At 32.3% G+C, this 21,151-nt stretch overlaps 1 protein-coding gene and 1 long non-coding RNA gene across 2 annotated transcripts; both read left to right on the top strand.

The window, feature by feature from the left end:
* Positions 1-2,212: 2,212 nt before the first annotated feature.
* LOC136968585 (uncharacterized) lies at positions 2,213-2,861 on the top strand. Its single transcript, XR_010879672.1, has 3 exons — positions 2,213-2,299; positions 2,393-2,476; positions 2,766-2,861. It is a non-coding gene; the product is annotated as an uncharacterized lncRNA (long non-coding RNA).
* An 11,848-nt stretch (positions 2,862-14,709) lies between these two features.
* Positions 14,710-17,404, top strand: LOC136968575 (fatty acid hydroxylase domain-containing protein 2-like). Its single transcript, XM_067262573.1, has 6 exons — positions 14,710-14,723; positions 14,787-14,884; positions 14,954-15,075; positions 16,643-16,848; positions 16,935-17,207; positions 17,275-17,404. The coding sequence occupies exons 1-6, from the start codon at positions 14,710-14,712 to the stop codon at positions 17,402-17,404; spliced, it is 843 nt and encodes a 280-aa protein (XP_067118674.1).
* Positions 17,405-21,151: the final 3,747 nt, after the last annotated feature.

Raw genomic sequence — 21,151 nt, forward strand, 5'->3', positions numbered from 1 at the left:
ATCAAAATTTTGGTAACAAGTATTTTCCGCACAAAGTAAAGTTGCATTTGATACACTGGTGACACGATATAATGCGCTTCGATACGACGTGAACAGCCTGTAGATTTCAATTTTATCGTTCAGTTCTTTAGATCCTTCTGCTTTTATTCCATATTACTGTGGGTTGAAATTCAAAAACTGGTTTACATCATTTGTAAAAAGTCCAAAAAAATAACCCTTTACTATAAGAATCTTTTTATTTTCTTTCGTTTTCGGCTGTTCACGCTGCCTTCATAAGGATAGAAAACAGAACAGAAATAGATTGTTCAATTTTAAAGTTACATTAAACACCATTTCTATTTTGTGTTGTATCTCGAGGAAGAATGCGCGAACAGCAGAAAACGTTAGAAAATCACGCATCACATTAAAATTAAATTAAACACAGTTCAAATTCAGTTGTTTAATTGTCAATACTTTTCCGGCCATGCCTATGCTTTGTACTTGCCATTGCACGAACATTTTAATTTTTAGTGTAGTGATACCTAATAGAAAATAAGTAGTGTCGAAACAAAATAAACGGTAATTGATACACACTGGCTGCCATGTGGCACGGGTTGTCTTTACACGTGGCAGCGGAAAGATTTCTTCTTATAATGTGGCATCATATGTTCATCTCACGACCACGTTATATCGAGTTACCGGCAATAAAATCATAATTTATGAGAGAGTATTCTATATAACTGCTAGATTTGTCACGAAGAATCGCTAATCACGGTAATAACTCCACGACAAGTAAAAGGTAAAAACTGACTGACTATATATGCAGGAATCAGTATTCTAAAGAAATTCTGAATATCTCGTTCGAAACATAATTGCTTTGTTAGGTAGTGTGCAAAATTTCAGATTTTTCTGTAAAAAGATTGCTGAAATATGAGCAATTGAAAAGTGCAAAAATCGTGAAAGAGATGTATTTTTTCACTCGACGCTGCAGTCGCTCCCAGAGAGAAAAGTACAGGAGTGTAGAAATTTTAAACTTAAGCTTCTCTCGTAATCTGTAACGTGCTCACGAAACTTCCGAGTCTACGGCTCAAAGTTCACGGGGGTTCCAGTAGAGCTACCTAGCTACACTTTAAAGCGAAATGTTAGAATCATTAATACGCTACAGATAAAAGTCTGGTGAATGCCAAGCTTATTTTTACCAAAGAAAAACTTATAAGAAAAAAATTTAACTATCATATAATTTCTAATAAATGTTTACTTGACGTAATTTTTTACATCTTAGACGATTGTTTTTCTTTTATCACCAAAATCGAAGACAGTGTAAGAACGAAAGCAAAGGACAAATTAAAACTTCCCCCATATCGATCGGTTTATAATCATATCTTATGATTTACATATAGTGAAACATGGGTTTAGCGCCAGTATTTCTATTTGTTCGCCTCTCGAATTAACACTAAATGGAGTTGAAGTACCTGTACCCAATATTAAGAAGTGTATATAATGATGAGCACACGTTACAAGTTTCAGTCTACAGTTTGAAAGTTATTAAAAGATTAAAATAAATAATTTTTACTTAAAATTTTATCTTTTGTTTATCAAGTTATTTTTAAGAAAAATATTATATTTAATTCCTGTCTAGAAATTTTGTTCTTTTTTCACAGCCGATAATTATCATCAGCGCAATCAATTTGCATGCTATCAGAAACTACCGATAATAATTATCAAGTATTTAGAAAAAGCTTTCGTACTCAAAAAATTGGGTTAAATTCCCTTTCGATTACTAATTTTAGCGAATGGATATTGACCTATAACTTCTTGAAAACGTATATAAACTGATATACGTGTGGCAACGTTAGCACAATCGATCGATATGAAACTCTCTGTGTGTGTACTTTCACTAATCATAAGCTTGTCTTCTATGGACTGTGCGAATGGTTCTACTAAACTCACGAAGAGTGCTAAACTTTGGTTGGATGATTTAAATCGTCGTTACTGCTGTAAGCCGAAATTTTATGTGTTTGTATTCTAATATATTTGTTATGGAGATAATGCCGCTTTAATTAACTTAATCTCTTTCAATTTAGCCTTTAAGAGACGTAATGATTTTCGGTATTGCTTGAAGGAAAATGGAGCTGACGTTGTAAGATTTTTTCCAGTTTTTCTTATTTGTTTTATTTAGAATATATAGCAAATGCTTATTTCTATATTACGCAATTTTCTAGGATAACGTGATATATATAAAAACTGTGTTCAACAAATCAAATTTTATCAAACTTGGGAAGAAGTAGATCATTTTATTTGCTTCACCAGGACAGAAGAGGTAATTCTAAATTTATTCACAAATATTTACAAATATAAATTTAGATACTGTAATTTTTTACTTAATTATTAAAAATGACTTTACTCTTTGAAGGAACTAACACGGTTTGAAGAGTGTTTCTATCCCGCTTTAACGGCTGCTAATAAGGATAATCCAGCCGTTTTACCAGTTAAACTGGTAAGTGATAACATGACGTTTAATATTTATCATTAAAAATAGATATGACTATCGTCTGTAAATTTGATTAAATTTATAAAATTATGATAAATTTCAATTATCTTTTTTAAAAATGTGTATACAGTAAAACACCTACTTTGCAACCACCGTGATGGGTAGCCATTTACAGGAGGATTTCACTGTATATATACTTCGTAGACTTAATGATGTTCTTCCTTCATTACTAATTTAGTAAATGAACTTTATTTACTTTATTACCATAAATTCTAATAATTTTCAATCATTCTAGAAATGCTTCGATGAAGAAGAAAAACGTGAAAATATTCCAACGTACAATGTTCCTGTATACCAAGAACATACCTATGTCAAGAAATAATTATTGTGCGTAATTTAATTTAGTTAAAATAAAATTTACTTCATAAAGTATGGTATGTTTATATCCTTTATTTTTTTTATTAAAAAAGAATAATTAAAATCAATATAAACAATAAACTGTTGATTCGAGATCAAATTAATTAAGGCAGTGTTCCACAAACTTTTTGTGTTTAAGGTACAACTACCAAATCAAATTTTAGGGGTACACCAAAGGAAAAACCAATGTTTATTTAATATTTATTTATTATAAAAATCAGTACAATGTTTAATGAGAAATGTGAGCCTGCTTAACTGAGCTCAGGCGATCAAAATTTGGAACAATCGTTGATGAGGCTGCTCTCATCCCGAGGTCGATCGTCCTCGGGAGTTCTCTTTTTCTCGATTTAATCGTAGTGAGAGTCGAAAACCCCAATTCGCGTAAGAAGGTCGTGGCAAATGGTAAGAGAATTGCAATAGCACGCTTTGAAAGCAGTGGATACTCATTTTTTATATGCAGCCAAAAATGTTCTAGCTCTGTTTCGGAAAATTCTAGTTTTAATGTCCGATCAGTTTATAGCTCCACGAATTCTTCCTGCTCGTTTATCGGTAGGTGTCCAATGCAAATGTTATCCGAAAATAGATTTCGTACCCAGTCCATAAGTTGCGGGTCACACTTAAGAAAATAAGAGTTCATTTTTTCTCCTAATAGTTCCGAGTGTTTCACTATCAAAGCCTGCACTTTTTTCTGAATCGGCAGCCACGACATTTGGGAACATTTCGTTACTACCATCGGTAGCGTGGCCGATCCATAACACCAACTTAGCGCAAAAGCTTTCAATCTTGTCCGATAACGTTAAAATATTAGAATTCCTGCCTCGCAGTTTTTTGTTGAGCTCATTTAAATTGGGGAATATATCCGCCAGATATGCAAGTTTTGCTACCCATTCTTCTTCTTTAAACAGAAAAGTAAAATCTGAACCCTAGGCCTCTAAAAACGTCTGGGTCTCATTTTTTAGCTCGTAAATTCGAGAAAGCACTTTTCCGCGAGAAAGCCATCGTACTTCTGTATGAGACAGAAATGACTGATGATCTGCTCCCATTTCCCGACACACTGCATTAAACAGACGAGAGTTCGGCGGTCGCGACTCGATGTAATTGACAATTTTGACGACTTCTTGTAGGACAGACAATAATTCATCAGGCAGAGACTTCGCCATCAGTGCTTCCCTGTGTAAAAAGCAATTTACATTTTTAATATTAGGGTTTTTTCAGAAGCCCTGGTTATAAATTCCCTAATTTTTCCCGTCATAGCTGCTGTTCCGTCCGTGCAAATGCTTACGCAGTTGCGCCATTCCAAATTATACTCGCCGAAGTACTGTTCTGTTACTTTGAATATTTCTTCCGCAGTGGTATAACCAGGTAGTGGCAGACAAAATAAAAAGTCCTCTTTTATTTCGTATTCGTCAGTGTACCTCACATTTGATACGAGATGCGCGTGACCACTGATATCGGTAGCCTGGTCGACTTGAATCGCAAAAACTCCACTAAGCCTTAATTTTTCAATTAACGTTGATTGAATGTCGCTAGAAATATCATTAATTCGACGTGAGATCGTATCTGCCGACGCAGGTATTTTTTCGATTTTCTTAGCGGCTTCTTGGCTAATCGTAATCTTGACAACGTCTTTGCAGACAGGTAAAATTAAAGTTTCAGCGAGAGAATGAGGCTTCTTGGATTTAACGAGCATATTAGCGATCACGTAGCTCGCTTTCTGCGCTTTGTCTGATGTTTCGAAAGACGAACTCGTAAGAGTTACCTGTTTCTTAGACTGGTCTTTCAAACGTTGAAAAAAGGCTTTGTCTTTTTGAGCCACCGATGGGTGTTTAGTAGTTAAATGTCGTTAAAGTTTACTGGGCACCATCGAATCATTACCCAAAGTTACTCCATTTTGGGATTGGGCATGGTTTGTCTCCGCAATATATAAAGCCATAACGTACTGTACATAGCTCTCATCATATTTTCGATTAACAAGCTTAGGTTTTTTCTTCGTTGACTCTGCTTCTTGGGAATCATTAGTTTCACTTGACGAACTTGCGGTAGGTTTAAGGAATTTATATACACATACATATATACACCATTATATACGCATACGTGTATTAGGGTCTATTTATTTGTAATAAAAAAGTCAATTACGTTCGCGACGACACATTCACAAACTAGCGGCTAGTTACTGGCGAAAAGCGATTTGTTTCAGTTTACAAAAGCGCACAACGATGACTAAGCGGGGCGCGGCGTTACAATATCACATTGACACGCGCGTGCGTGCGGCGCGCGGGTGGGCTGTCCCGCTCCTCGTGCAACGAAGCGCTTCGCTCGCATAACTCTCAACTATGTGTAGGTGCATTATCTTCACAAAACTTGACATTTTTCCGCGGCACACCAACTATTGACCACGGTACACCAGTGTGCCGCGGCACACACTTTGCGGAACACTGAATTAAGGTATTTAATACATTAATATCCGCTGTAATCATAATTACTGTTTCATAATTTATGTTAATATCGTTATTACGAGGTATTATCGCTTTGTACATTAAGAAATATTATTGTAGTTTTACTGGTGATAATGAATTTCGACTGTAAGTATAGAGACATTGCTTTGCCACTTATTTTACAACACCACTTCTACTACTGGTATAGTTTCAATTACAATTTATTAAATAATCATAAAGTTTATGACTTATTTTTTCTATAATATGGCATGCAAGCATTAAATCTATTATAGTATAATAAGCTGAAACTGTACTCCAAAATGGCGCCCTAACATAGAAAACTGATTTTACAATACATAGTTTGCATCACTCGTTAACGACGATTTTTCATTTAACAATTAAAACGTAAAAAGGGGGGTCTGCTACGTTAATTTTAAATGTTAACTCCTTGAAAATATCATTCTTTGAAGACAATTAAATTGCTGTAATATACATTTATTAATTACAAAAATTAATGAAATTTTGTAACAACTCAAACTTATTAACAAATTCAGAAACCGAAGTTACTTAACAGCAATTTATGTTTTAATTACGTTTTCAGCACTGATCCACGACAAGTTTTTCTACATCATTCAACCTGTTTCATTCCATAAAAATTGCTTACTACATTAATAATAGACACAAATAAAATGTTGTGACAAATTTAGATCAATTAAAAGCAATACATTTTCAATAGAGTAATGTAATTAGTTAACTAATTCCTATTTTAATGGATACTGCATTAAGAAACGCTTATATTGTATATCAGAGATGTTACAGTCGATGAGAAATAACATCAATTAAAAATATCCTCAGACAAAGTTAATAATTGAAAGAAAGGTAAACGATACTTTTAAATGATTTCTTGTTGTTACACGCGTAACAAACATAACTTTGATATTAACACGTCAGAAAAGAATTGATAAGGAAGATGACAGGCTAAAAGAATAAATTCACGAACTTCTCCCAGCAAATAAATTTATAAAATCAGCGCTTTTAATTTTTTATCACTAAACTAGTTTTAATTATTCCTTTTTAAATTTTTCTCTTTTCTCGTCTAAATCACCCTGCGCTAAAAATATCTTTGTCTCAACATTCATCAAATGCATTTTCTGAAAATTAAGAGACAAAAAGAAGTCATTTGTGAAACTACATCACTTTAAATTGTTTTTACAGTTATTTTTAAATTATTCAACCATATCTTAATAATACAATATAATATCCCTCGCCATTACGACCTAACACGTGGTTAAGCGAGCCGTCCTATTTTTCCACAAGTTCAATGTCTTATATTCAGATTTCATCCTTGGTAAATCAGCCAAAGCTTATAATATCTCACTGAAAAGAACACAAAAAGATATCGCATTTAAATACAGTAATATATACAGTAAAATTTTGCATCGTTCATAATGGCAGTGATTTATAAAACTGAAGTTATGGATGTGAAAAGTTGTTATTGTAAACAACTTACAACTATGTTTGGAGAGGTGACTTCCATTTCGGAATAATTTACATTTTAAATAGATTAGTATCATTGACCCGCGACTAGTCTTTATATCTTATTCATCTTATTTCTTTAACATTTATCGTATACTATCTATCACACGATTTATACACGCAAGAGTGTAGATAACACGCAACTTTACAGAATATCGCAGAATATTATAGTCATTATAGAATATTAATCATAATTACAATTGTAACTTGAAACTGTATAAAATTCCTTAGAGAAGAAACTCTTTGGAAGGATGTCGTGAATTTCTCTGTACTTAATAAAAAATCAATTAATTATTTCGGGTGTTTGAATTGAAAAACAGAGAAAAGTTCCCGAAAACCCAAGAGATAAAATAAAATTATTCAGAACGAATGGCCGAAAATTTTATAATGTCGAGATCAGTGAATAATGTTTAATTATGGCAATTTACTATTGCAAATTCGTGAATGTAGAACATAATTTACTATACTACAACAAACGCATAATTACAAATAAGATAATTAGGCATGAAAATTATAACTGTAACAGCAAATTTGTTATAAATTTTAATCTTAAATTATTCAAAATGAATTTAAAAACTTTTATAATTTTACAAGCAATTTTTAAATTTCTTAGTATTGTGTAATATATTAAAATTTGACTTTTAACATATAATTTTGAAAATAAAATTATACGTAACCACTTTTTTGTGTTATTAACCGCAGCGTAGATAAAATAATATCTATGTTGTGATTATGTATAGGCTATATATAACCCGATAAGAAAAGAAATAAATTTATGAACTTACGACTTACGAATAAGTACACTGACATATTGTATTTATTATAATAATAGTATAGATGATGTTGTATTGTAATTAATGTAAATAAATACATCAAATGGATAGTCATATACAACTCGTAATTAACGCAGTTATAATCACATTAATGACAATATAAATTAACATTATTATATTAATTCAAAATTCATTTACGTGAATATTCTAATGCTTTCGCTTTAATTAAAATATAACCTGTCATTAATAACAGGTTATCTTTTTAATTTTCATTTATTCTGTCTGATATCGGAGATGTTATTACGTATAATTTTTATTTTAAATTTCTAAAAATACGGGGAAAATTTTACTGTAGAAATGAAGAAAAAAGAAAAATTGAAAGTTTTCGCCTGAAAAATAAAATTAATATCGCTTCTTTGCTGTTTTCTCTAAGTAATTAGATCTTTATTTATAACTTTCAAGCTTAGAATTAAATTATAGACATGTTTTTCTATAAGGAAATAAGAAATTTTTTATTGAGTAATGACCTAGAAACAAAAGTAAAGGAAGTTATGTTCGCCCGTCTTATATTTATTAAGACATTTTAAACTGATTATATCTGATTGATTTCACGGTTGAGCCATATTAATGATTTTCCTATTCCAAACACTACCCTAAGAGAAAAAAAATATATGTATATTTAATTTAATTATTTCAAAAGAAATTTTCCATTTTTATGTAAAAATAGACTTTAAAAAATAATTCAAAAGATAATGCAATTCTTAACTTAAAGTATATAAATTACGCGATAATTTGCCGAGAATATTAAATATTTTTCCTGATAATTTATTGTATGATTGATGATTAATTTATATATTTAATTGTTAATATTTTACTGTAAACTGTTCGAAGACATTTTGCAAGATATTTGTTTCATATCGTAACATAATTTGATGTATTAATTAGAAATTTGGAAAATATTTCAATATTGCAATTAACGCGCTGTTTCCTAGTTGTTTGTTCGTTTTCATTGGAAACCGCAGTATATTTTCAGGCATATAACGCTCTACGTTTTTTCAGTCCCACGAAATGTTTCTCCTATTTATAACACTACAGCACTTCTCCACTTCCTCTGAAAATCGTTACGGATCGTTGCTCTTCTCGTTGGAAAACAAGAACGGTAAACACGACTTTTTCTGTGCACATACACAAGAAAAATCACGTGCACAATAAAAATAATGTGCATTTAACCGCAACGTCGAGTGTTTCGGTTTAATCTTGGTATTTCACGTATTACTGATATCGGACCCAAAAAACTGTGTCCATTTTGAGACTTGAGTTTTGCGACAGAGCCTGGAACTCGGAAGACATTTACCGTAAAAGAAAAAAAGATCAATTATACATTAGTTCAACGAGAATACAGTGTGTGATTCGAAAAAAAATTGTGGTGTTATTGAGAACACGCCATTTATATTGCGAACAATACTCGAGATTATAAAGGAAATAGAATTAAACGTTGCTTCAGAAGTAGTAAAAAGGAAGAAAGTGAAATGTGGAAAGTATGAAGATTTAAAAGAAATTTTAATGAAGTATTTCCTTTGAACACGTATAAAACACCGAAAAGTGAACGGAGTAAACTGAGTAAAGAATGCCTAACAGTGACCATTCTGACAAGCTAAGTTCTTTAGTTATTGGAAAAGCTGCCAAACTAACAAGTAAGATAGAGTCATTACTCTGTGACTACATTTACGAAAACGTGCTTGAATGACTATATAGTTTATTCAATGACTTCAAGCTTGGGAAAATTGTTTTCGCCGGGTACTTCTGCTCGTTGATAATTGCCCAGCATACCAGAAGAGTGTTTCTTTGAAAAACAGATTAGAATTATGCTTGCAAATGCGAGTAGCAAGTTCCAACGTCTTAATCAAGGCATGATTAAAGATGCCTCGAAGTCTATCCTAAAGCAATCCAAAACTGTTTTGCTGCAGCAGGATTAGAAAAAGCTGAGGAAGAAATTATCCATGTAATTCTCGCATTAACAACAAGTGTAATGTTTCTTTTAAAACACTTTAAACAAAAAATGTCTCGCTATCTTTCTTAAAATACTTTTTTAATTCAATTCATTGTACAGTGTTATATCGATGTCTTATTTGTATCTGTGCTTTCTCTGCTTTATTCTCTGCTTTAAAATATAGGAGAAACAAAATATAAAACAGCCTAAAATTCATGTATAAATGTAAATTTCCTCCATATAATAAAATTATTTAAAGTACGGTGTAGGAAATTATATAACGAAATGAATGAAGTTTACACAGTGAATTCAATGATTGAGACAGAACTATCTATCTATATATATAATCGAGACGAGTTGATAATAATAATAATAATAATAATAATCAGCGCAGAGCCCAAACGGTCAGGAGTTGAAAGTTGAAATTTGGTACACAGTTAGGGTACGTCACGAAAACGCACACTAAGAAGGGATTTTTCGAAATTCTTCTCCACGGGGGAGAGGGACAGGATTAAAGCTTCTATATACATTATCGAGACGTGCCTAAACGGTTAGGAGTTGAAAGTTGAAATTTGGTACGCAGTTAGGGTATGTTACGAGAACGCACACTAAGAAGGGATTTTTCGAAATTTTTCCCCACGGGGGAGAGGGATAGAATTAAGTCTTAACACTTCCATCAACAATGGAATTGTTACGTAACAATGGAAGTGTGAAGTAATAATGGAAGTGTCAACAATGGAAGTGTTAACAATGGAAGTGTTACGTAACAATGAAAATGTTAAGAGCCCAAACGGTTAAGAGTTAAAAGTTGAAATTTGGTACATAGTTACGGTACGTCACAAAAACGCACACTAAGAAGGGATTTTTTGAAATTTCTCCCCACGGGGAGAGGGACAGGATTGAGGCTTAACACTTCCATCAACAATGGAAGTGTTAAGTATCAATAGAAGTGTTAAGTAACAATGGAGAACAAGAGAAAGCGACGTGCAAGATTCACGGGCGCTGGAGGAAAAAAAAAAAAAGTAATATGTTAGAACATATTTGATTTTCAAATTTAAACAGATTGATTCGGTTTTTCTCGACTTTTCTTCTTTAGAACATTCGATGACAATCGAACGATATAATCAGAACACGTCGTGAAAATCGAACAGTATTAGAACATTCGATTTTCAAATTCGACCTTTCTTTAGAAATACTTAGTCCGTTGATGAAATTACTCTTTTTCTTTTGTGACTATAACGTAATAATCTTAATCTTCGCTATCATTACTTTTGCCCGAGCAACGCCGGGCCTACCTGCTAGTATATATATAATCGAGACGAGTTAATAATAATAATAATAATAATCAGCGCAGAGCCCAAACGGTTAGGAGTTGAAAGTTAAAATTTAGTACACAGTTAGGGTCCGTCACGAGAATGCACACTAAGAAGGGATTTTTCGAAATTCCTCCCCACGGGGAAGAGGGACTACTTAACACTTCCATCAACAATGGAAGTGTTAAGTAACAATGGTAGTGTCAACAATGGAAGTGATAGGTAACAATGGAATTGTCAACAATGAAAGTGTTACGTAACAATGGAATTGTTAAGAGAAAGCGACGTGCAAGACGCAGGTGCAGTTGTTTTCGTTTTTGTGGGAAATCGAACATATTTTTACACACATCTAAAAATTCTCTAATTATTTCGTATCTCAGTCTGGAAACAAAGGGACCCAATTCTCGCATTCTGTGAAAACGGGTAAGGTAATAATCTTAGTCTTCCGTATCGCCGGGCCCACCCGCTAGTTATAATATAACTGGGACAAATATCGATGTCGAAATGAAAATTCATTCTGCCATTACGTGTCTAAACAAGATTAGACTTCATAATAAATATTTTTAAAATTCGGAAAATATTAAGTTTTAATTTTTTTAAAGTAATAAAGGTATTTTTGAAAGAAATTTAATTGAATGTACACTCGAATGAATTTCCTTCAGAGTTTTCGATATTGTTGATTCTCCGATAACATCAAGGATATCGCAAACTGTCATTTCCGATGTCCTTAATGATATTCTTTATTTTTTAGAAAACTTTTAAGTGTCAATTATACAAATATAGCTACTGGATTGACCTTGTAGTTATACTATAAAATGTAATGTTGGTAGAAAATGTCAAAAGATCTTTCGGGTAGTTTATGATATAATGTAATAATGACACACCGTGTAGAGTAAGTATAAAGTTAGTTATCTATTTAAAATTTTTTGATTATATCGTTAATTGATATATGTAAAACATGCTATCTATTTCACTTCATCGCCATCCTCTTGCGATTTTGAAAACACGCGGGTTTATGAGCCAAACCAATAAATCCACGCACTTTTCTTAACCTTTTGTTCTCACGTTATTATTATCCTGCCACTTATAACACCGCATTTTGTTTTTTTAGTCTTTCTTTCTTCTTTTTTCTTTTAGCTTTGTCTCCTTATCAATTTTTGGAAGCTGCATTGTCCTTTTCTATAGATACACATACCGTATTCGTTGTTTTTTCTATACCGTTGCTGAAATAATTTCATTTATATTTATCACATCTTTACTTTTTTCATTTCTTATTCTATTTTTAATGAAATCCTATACGATCTCCATAAAATTTACTCTTAACGGTTGAATTTTTTTCTTCTTTACCTGTCATTGTTTACGCTTCAGCATATGATAAGGTATAATTTGAACAAAGATTATTATATATCTACCATTTTTCCCGTAATCCATTTAACCATCTGATAGTTTTATTGTTATAAATTTGTGGTAACCAGGATGGCCAAATTCACGCCTATTTTAAAGTTCTGAGGCCTTTAGAGCCTCGTTATCGCCGAATGTAAGCGATTACACTCGGAAATTTATGACACCAAATAGATTACGTTTACTTCTCGCGTGTTTGGGCGTTTTTCTACATGGCAATAACCTGGTCTTGTCTGTGAGACGGGGGGTAAAAGGATGGAGTAGGAAATGACAATACTCAGTTGGAGGAAGTCACTCAAAACAATTAATTACACTTAAACATATATTAGACAGTACGAAACTTCGTACAGTAATAGTCTATATCTAAGTAACACGTAGTAGTCGCAGTTATGCACGTTATTATCTCGGAGGGACACAAATTACAAATTTTTGTTCCTTACGAATTCTGACAAATATTTCCCACGTTGGAAAACACAGGAAAACGGTTCTCGACGAAGTAGAGCTTCGAATTCAGAAGGCATATTCCTCGTTGAATAGCACCCAAGCAGACACGCAGATGCAGCACCCAAATACAATTCCCAACAATTGAATGAAAAGGCACACAAACACTAATCCTAACAGCTGTAAGAACGGGCGACGACTAACTCAAATCTTCGTTCTTAGTCATATTCAAAGGTGCAAATTTCCCAGAGATGACTAAAAGTCGAGAGAAAGGTGTCATAAGGTGTCACTATCGACTGTGAGTAAACCTAAGTTGACACTCTCTCGGGTCAGAAAGTTGACATATACTAGTTTCAGATGAAATCATCATTCGGTTGTTTTCCTTTATGTTGTTCGATTTTCACAGTTTTATATGTAAGTTATTACAAAATTTGATGCGCATATGATTACTATTTTCATACCCATTAAGTAAATTTATTATTATATAAGATTTCATTATAAATCGTTGATAATAACAATTTTTCGAAACTTTATTTATATGCAAACCAGTCTTCGATGCGGCCTTTATCAAACTCCGTCGGTTATGCCTTTGCGTTATGTGGTCATATGCGTATAAACTAGCAACTATCGCAGTCACGTAAACTGAGTCATACTTCTTCCAAAATTTGATTTTTTTAGTACATTGTCTTCCAATCTCTGGTACACGGAATAATCTGTGATGACTGCTAAATTTCATTTAAAATCAACACTTTCTTAATTTAAACGTTGTTTGTACAGAGACGATTCAAAATTTTTTAAATAACTGCCTAGAAAGGCAGTTGTTTAAAAAATTTTGCAAGCAGATATCTTTAAATTTCTTTAGAATAATGCTATGTATGAGATACTATAACTTAATTTTTGTTTTCGATTATCTAACTTCCATACCTTTTCCGTTCATCACGAAGTATTCAAACATTTGCTACACTTTTCGTTCAAGAGTCGAGCGGTGCTGTCATTCTGAACACAGCAACATAAGCATTTCATTGTTTTTATGAATAATAGAACTTTTCTTAAAATTAATTTTGATTTCGTTTCTAAGATGCATTCAATTATTTTGAATGAAGTTATAATGGTAATGCATATAAATAAGCAACACTGGCGGTTCCAAAACTACCGAGATTTAGGACACTATATAGATCATAAAATCTTTGCAAACCCTTATTTATTTATGTATGTACGCCTACTCTTAAATTTTTCGGTAAAACTAGTTTTATATGTGATAACAACTCGTCTTTATTTTTATCTCATTATTTTTCATATATAACTTATTTAAGTGAACTTTATCATTAATTTTCTATACATCCATAAATATAAATAGTGAATTAATGCTAGGAACTAAATGTACTCTATGAAGAAGGATTCTTATATACATACTTGACCTCATATACTCGTATAAAAAGATACAAACATATAACTACCTGTATACGAAAAAGAATATGTACTGTACATAACTTTTGTTTCCTATTATAGTTTATTTTAAAAATAAATGTAAAGGTTAAAGTAAATTTTCAGACAATCTTGTACCAATTAATACAGGTTTAAATAAACAGGATGCTTCAAAAAACTTTTTAAACTTGTAGGAAAAGGTTGGCAGTCGCTGTGTCAAGAGAGGTAGGGTATTACTTTTAAAAACGCAATCGAGTCTTGACATCTTGCACATATGGAAAATATACAGAGGTTTACCTGCCACTAAAAATCAAACGTAACAAGTTACCTCCGTATTAGTGTTAACATTTTAAAGCAAACTATACAATAATTTATAATGTTGTTGCAAAGTTACGTATAAACTGTAAATATGATTACACGCAATACTATGAAAGAATATACAAATTACTTCACTTAATAATATGCAGGAAGATGTAACAGAAACTTCCTTCGCTTGAATATCTAAACCATGTTAGAGAAACAGTAATGATGAATCTTTACTTTAATGCATATACTTTAGATGATTTTAATAAAATTAATTTACAGAAATCTTTCTATCGTTCTCGATTCGGATAATATTTTTCAAAATCTATGGAATGAAGTAGTTAACATTCTTGATGACGAATTCTCTCTCGCCGTTTGGGGTAAGTTTCCATTATTGCATTTTTTATTTTGTGTCATATAGTTCAATATATATACGTAACTTATTATAGGTACTGTTGTTATTACGTTCTCGGTATATTGGGGCGTAGGTCTGATTTATTCGTTAATAGACTTAACTGGAAAACCCGAGCTTTTACTTCGTTATAAAATACAAGATGTGAAATCTTACCCGGTAAGTAAATTGTCGTGACTAAACATTAAGAATTATATTGTAAAAAATTTAATTTATCAAGAATATTTTTTATTTAGCAAAGTATTTCACGAAATTAATAATTTCCACTAATGGAAAGATTTAAACTGCCATTCGTTCACCGTTTATTAATGGAATTACTGATCAATTCCAGTTGTGAACTGTCCGCTGTTGACAGTGTACTGTTTACAAAATCTCTTAAAGATCAGTGAATAAATTCACTACTAATACAGTACAATTCCAATTTTTCAGGATCTGATTATCTGGATTGCCCTTCGACTTCGTTGAAAATTACCAGGCATGCACTGTACATATGTATAAATGTTGTATATACACAAAAAATAACTTTTCCTAAATGCAGGAAGTTAATTACATTTGTTTTTAGGTGAATTTTCACATATAATATTTTGTTAACAGAGTGTGTGAATAAAAAACAATAGCTATTTTAAGGCAACGTTCCAATTATCTGAATATTGTCCATATCCGGACCGTTCGAAAACCCAATTAATTCAGATAACTAGTTTTTCTGTACCTCGAAGAAACAGCATTTACTTACTGTACGATTCTAGGTAACATTGAACATACAGGATTATTTTTTGGTTGCGCATTTTGCCATGTAACTAAACCGAGGACAAGGCACACAAATCATAAATCAATTGATATATAAACTATATAGTTTTTAGAATCTAAGTGTTCTTCCGAGAAATATAACCTATAACAATTGTGAAGTTTATTAGAGAGGTTGAGGCGCACGTATTCAGCCCAAAACGTGAACGGCGGACAGGCGAGCGCCGCCATCAGGCAATTCTATACGGTCGATAATGGCGTTTGCTACGTCTAGAATAGCGAGTAGACGATCGGCATAAACTTCTTCATTCTTTTGTGTTTGTGGTTAAAATTATGCCCTATTTTATTAAAATAATAATTGTTTAAGCATTTATGTTTCAGACGATTTTAATCCAGAAATTATTTAATTATTCGATTTTTTAGCCAGTGATGCGAAGTGCCTATAGAATTTACATATATTTGTCTTCATAATAGCTGATCTTAAGGTAGGTTTGTTCTTTCACAGCATCTTCTACCATCAACGGCGTAATAGGTTTGTAAATTTTCTAAACATTAATTTTCCGAGCTGCTTTCGAATTTACATAAGCCACTACTTCTCTCGACAAAACTATGAGGTAGTCCTATCGTGCGATCGTACGGTAAAAGAATTTAAAATAATTATTTAGTGTAATTAAACATCCTATAAATACTTTTAAACAGTTTAATTTGTTTATTTATCTTCGCTGGTAACCCTTCATGTTAAATGTATCCGCCATTTTTCAACAAATTTCCCGTGAGTCAATGCGCGACGTGATTTGAACGAACGCCGCGAGGTCTTTTACTTAAACTTCAAACGTCGAACGTGTACTTCTGCTTGCCTTACAAGTTTAACGTTTGTACATGCGCCTCAACCTCTCTTTTGTTTCTATAGCTGTTTCTTATGCATTCTTCTTAAATAATAAAAATTATAGCGCAAAACTGAAATTTTGCAATTTCCTTTCAGATACAAATTTCACAATATTTTCATGTTGCAAAACAAGTATTGTTTAATCAAATCTTCATTAGTACTCCAATTGCCATCATTGGGTATGATGTACTGAAGTGGAGGTGTTACGACAATAGGCTTCAACTACCGTCATTTTCCAGATTTTTGTTTGAACTTCTAATATTTCTTCTGTTAGAAGAAGTAGCGTTTTATTATAGTCATAGGTATGAAATTATTTCTGTCTTTTAATCATCATTCTACATATACTATTGTTAATAAAATGTTGACACAAATCCGTGATTTTATACAGACTTCTGCATCATCCGAAACTATATAAGTATATACATAAAAGGCACCACGAGTTAATATCACCTTTTGCCATCGGAGCATTGTATTGCCATCCCATAGAGCACGTTGTCAGCAATGTAATTCCACCTTATTTGGGCCCCATTTTTATGGGATCGCACGTATCAGTGATGTGGATATGGTTTATAATTTGTCTTATTACTACTCTAAATGCTCATTCCGGTTACCATTTTCCATTCTTTCCGTCGCCGGAAGCCCATAATTATCATCATTTAAAGTAGGTGCAGAAGAATTTAAAGTTAAATATTGTTATTGTGCAATTCAATACGCTGTTTATTTTCTAGGTTTAATCAGAATTATGGAGCGTTAGGAATATTGGACTTTCTGCATGGAACCAATAAAAAGTTCTACAAGAGCAGAGAATACGCGCGTCATTTTACGTTTTTCAATTTTGCCGCATTAAAGACCCAATAACCAACTACGTAATCTCGAAACCTTCTCTATCTTTAAAATTTTATATATTACGAATTAATATTATGAATATCCGATATGTAAAATATGTTAATGCAAATTTAGAGTTCGTAGTGTTGAATAAATTCTTACTTAAATTTATTCAACGCAGTTGCTTTCTACGAACTTTAATCTACAGACATAAAAATGTAAATGTTCGTTTGTTCCTAACAGCTAATCTCCGAAAGTTCTTCACCGATTGCTTTGAAATTTTGACATAACATTGCATTCGAATACGCGCGTGTTTTTATATAATATAAATGTCAAAAGTCCCCCCGCAGGGGAGAGGGACAGGATTAAGGCTTACCGTAAAGAACTCGGCTTCTATTTTATATGCGGTTTTTTGCGTTTTTGATTGCTTTTTAACAGGGTACGTCGAGAGAATGTACACTAAGAAAGGATTTTTTCGAAATTCCCCCGAGAGACAGGATTAAACTCCTATCACAGACAAAACATAACCTGACTTATGAAGAGTTCGGCTTAATTAACGGCAATTGTTATCTCGATTGACATGTATCGCGCGATGAGCTTACAGCTGTCATCCCCTCGTGGAGTTTACATTAATTTTACCCGCAATATCTACGAGGGTAATCACAAAAGTAAAGTCTCTTACTTTTAAAAAAATATAAACATTATCGAAAATAAACGTTTCTTCGTATAATTTTGAAGCGTGAATATTTATCTATTTTTTTACGTAATCGCCATTTCTGTCGATGCATTTTTGTAGGCGCTGTTCAATTTTTATATGCCCGATTACTTAGAAAAATAGATAAATGTTCAAGCTTTAAAATAATGTGAACATTATTGAAAATAAAATAGGAGACCTTACTTTTGGGATTACCCTCGTATAAAGGCGAAATTTCAAATTTCCGTCTTCTACATCAGCTTTGTCGAGTTGTGTATATCCGTAAGAAATCCAGCAGCGAGTCGCTAACTTTCCTAACAACATTTATAACTGCGTGTGTGGCACCATCTGTTACCCGATATTTTATTTTTAACTATTATAAAACGGCAAAAACCTTAATTTTGAGTATAGGGATGGGTTTTATAAAAAGTTGCAAATGCTAATAACGAGTGAAATCATTATATCCGACCATACTACGATACACACGATCCCCTTATATCTCCACTCCCTTGATCTTTAATCACCCTAATAAACAAACCTGTCTGAAAAATTTCAGAAATTTTCGATAAAAAGCGCAGGAGTTATTTAGCTTCAAAAAGGATGAACGAAATTTTGCATTTTTGCATTTCTCGACGTTTCGAGGTTTCTGAGTCCAAAAATGTGAAAATCTAGGGTGAGGTCATACTTTCCGTCTGTTATATATAACAGTCGGAAAAAGAAAAATCATGTTTAACGATGGCGCAGTTGCTTTGAATCAGAAACAAAACACTTTCTGACGCACGAAAAGCGATGCTTAATCAAGTAGAGTACCAAAAGTTACTATATTTTGAAGCATTGCATAATATTATGATTTCAAGTTACTGTAATTCGTTTATTAAACATTAAAATGGGTCATTTTCAACAATTTTTGCAATAATTATAATTAAGAATTTAATCTTTACTATAGTTATCTGCTTTTTGAACAAGATTTGTTAAATTAATAAAGAGTTTTTCACATCATAGTAAAAAGCAGCTTTATTTATTTTCAAAAAATAAATTTAAATTCGTAAATGAAAAAATCTGAAAGTTTACAGTTTACACGGTAGCACTTATTTACTGTCAACTGTCGGCAGAAACTTCAGACGAAGAATTTACTAATGAATAAAGAGATTTTCAACACGAATTTGGTTTTTAAATTCCGAAATGGTAATCCTGCCACCCACAAAAGTTCGGATAAAAGATACAGTAAAGTACCAATTTTAAGATTATAATTTTAATTCTTAAATAATTTTTCAATCTTACTTTACATTTATAAAATTTAACTTTAATTAACAACTAATAGTTTATATTTGAAGTTAAGACCATTTACAAAAAATAGAATATCTTCGAGTCTTTTCTTTACTCTTTTACACAAGCGCAGAAGTGACAGTTAAAACGGCTCGAAGGAAAAAACTTTATTAAAATGACAAATAATAATAGATAAAAATTCACACAAAGTTAAAATTTGATATTATCGAGCATCGGTCTTTTATTAGAGGATCTGACGCTTTTTACATTAAAAACAAAGGTTACATTTTTTCACAATTACTGTTATGTCCACCACTAGAGGGCGAGAACCAGTCATAAATAGGCTAAGGTGAGAAAATATAACCTTTGTTTTTAATGTGAAAAACGTCAGATCCTCTAATAAAAGGCTAACGTTTGATATCAATTTTTATTATCTGTTATTGTTTGTCATTTTAATGAAGTTTTAACTGTTACATCTGTGGTTGTGTAAAAAGATAAAGAAAACACTCCGAACTATTTTATTTTTGTAAATGGTCTTAACTTCAAATAGAAGATATCCCGAGTCATCGTCGAATAATATTTTATAATTTATTATTTCCAAGCTAAATTTTCATTGATGTCGCTGTTTAGAAACGCTAATCAAATAAATGCTGAGATCTCCCTAAAGGTTTTTACTCCTATCACACTCTTCATTTCTATATCGAACAAATGTATTGGGCAAAATATTAATTTAGCCCAATACAGAAGAATGTACTATGTTGCAACGTGATTTAATTTGCTTCCAGATGAAAAATATTGCATTTTATTACTACGTTTTCACATAGAAGATCGTTGCAGTATCGTTTAATTTCATTCGGGAGTTAGAATATTGCATTTCTTAGAACATTTTAATCGTACCATATAAAAACCATTCTTGCAACGTGCGTACACGGACAAGCATCTTTAATGCAATCAAAATTGTAATTTTCCAGTGGATTCAACACTTCAAATTGAGGAGAAAAGATATAATCGACGAAGGTAGCGAAAGGAAATGTTGCTTTGAAAGCTTCGAGCGTAGGACCCAATCGTTTTTTGCATATCCTACGAAAAATGTATGCGAAACATCTCTCTTGCACCATGTTGGATTTCAAAACCTTCAGTCTCTCTAACTTTTGTTTGACCCTATAATAATCGCATTCGTCGGCTTCGATATATAAAGAAACTGCCTGAACTCTCTCGCCGTAAAAGGCAATGCCCCTTCTTATTTCCCTTTCCAGCGTGTAAGTAGTGTGTGCACCGGTTCCATCGTCGTAGAAATGGATCCCATAATCCTTAATTCCGACGACACACTTCAGTTCTTCTTCTGGTATCTTAAGTAGCTTTGATACATAAGGCATTTTTTCTCTATTAATTGTATTTCTTTCTTCGATTGTAAATGAAAAATGACGAATATTAAAGCCCGAAACTGATGGAAACATCGCAATATTTAGATCGATTTCATCTTCTGTCGATGGGTGCACATTAAATGGTAGTCGGACGTTTTCTTTTATAATTAAATAAATGGTTAAACACGAATACTGTTCATTATAGAAGCGATAGTTGTGAAAAACGCAAGTACTTACTGTTTTTATTTTCTTTGAAGAAGGTAACTGCATCGAATAATTCATCGTCTGTCCGTGGAATTAAGTATTTGGGACAACGTGGACACATAGAATGGCAAACGATACGTGGTTTCAAATAGAACCATTGAAAGTGAAAGTTATCACTATACCCGACCAAAGAACGTAGTTTTTCGGAATTGTCTGCTAAAGTGTTCAGCATTGAAATTGGTATTTTCTGTC

Source organism: Centruroides vittatus, unplaced genomic scaffold (genome assembly GCF_030686945.1).
Source record: "Centruroides vittatus isolate TY-2023 unplaced genomic scaffold, ASM3068694v2 contig_15, whole genome shotgun sequence".
Lineage (NCBI taxonomy): Eukaryota > Metazoa > Arthropoda > Arachnida > Scorpiones > Buthidae > Centruroides > Centruroides vittatus.

Excerpts from the sequence above, each read along its gene's own strand:
- LOC136968575 (XM_067262573.1), top strand. Across the intron at positions 14,885-14,953 it reads ATTCTCTCTCGCCGTTTGGG|GTACTGTTGTTATTACGTTC; the intron begins GTAAGTTTCCAT and ends AACTTATTATAG. Across the intron at positions 15,076-16,642 it reads AAGATGTGAAATCTTACCCG|ATACAAATTTCACAATATTT; the intron begins GTAAGTAAATTG and ends ATTTCCTTTCAG.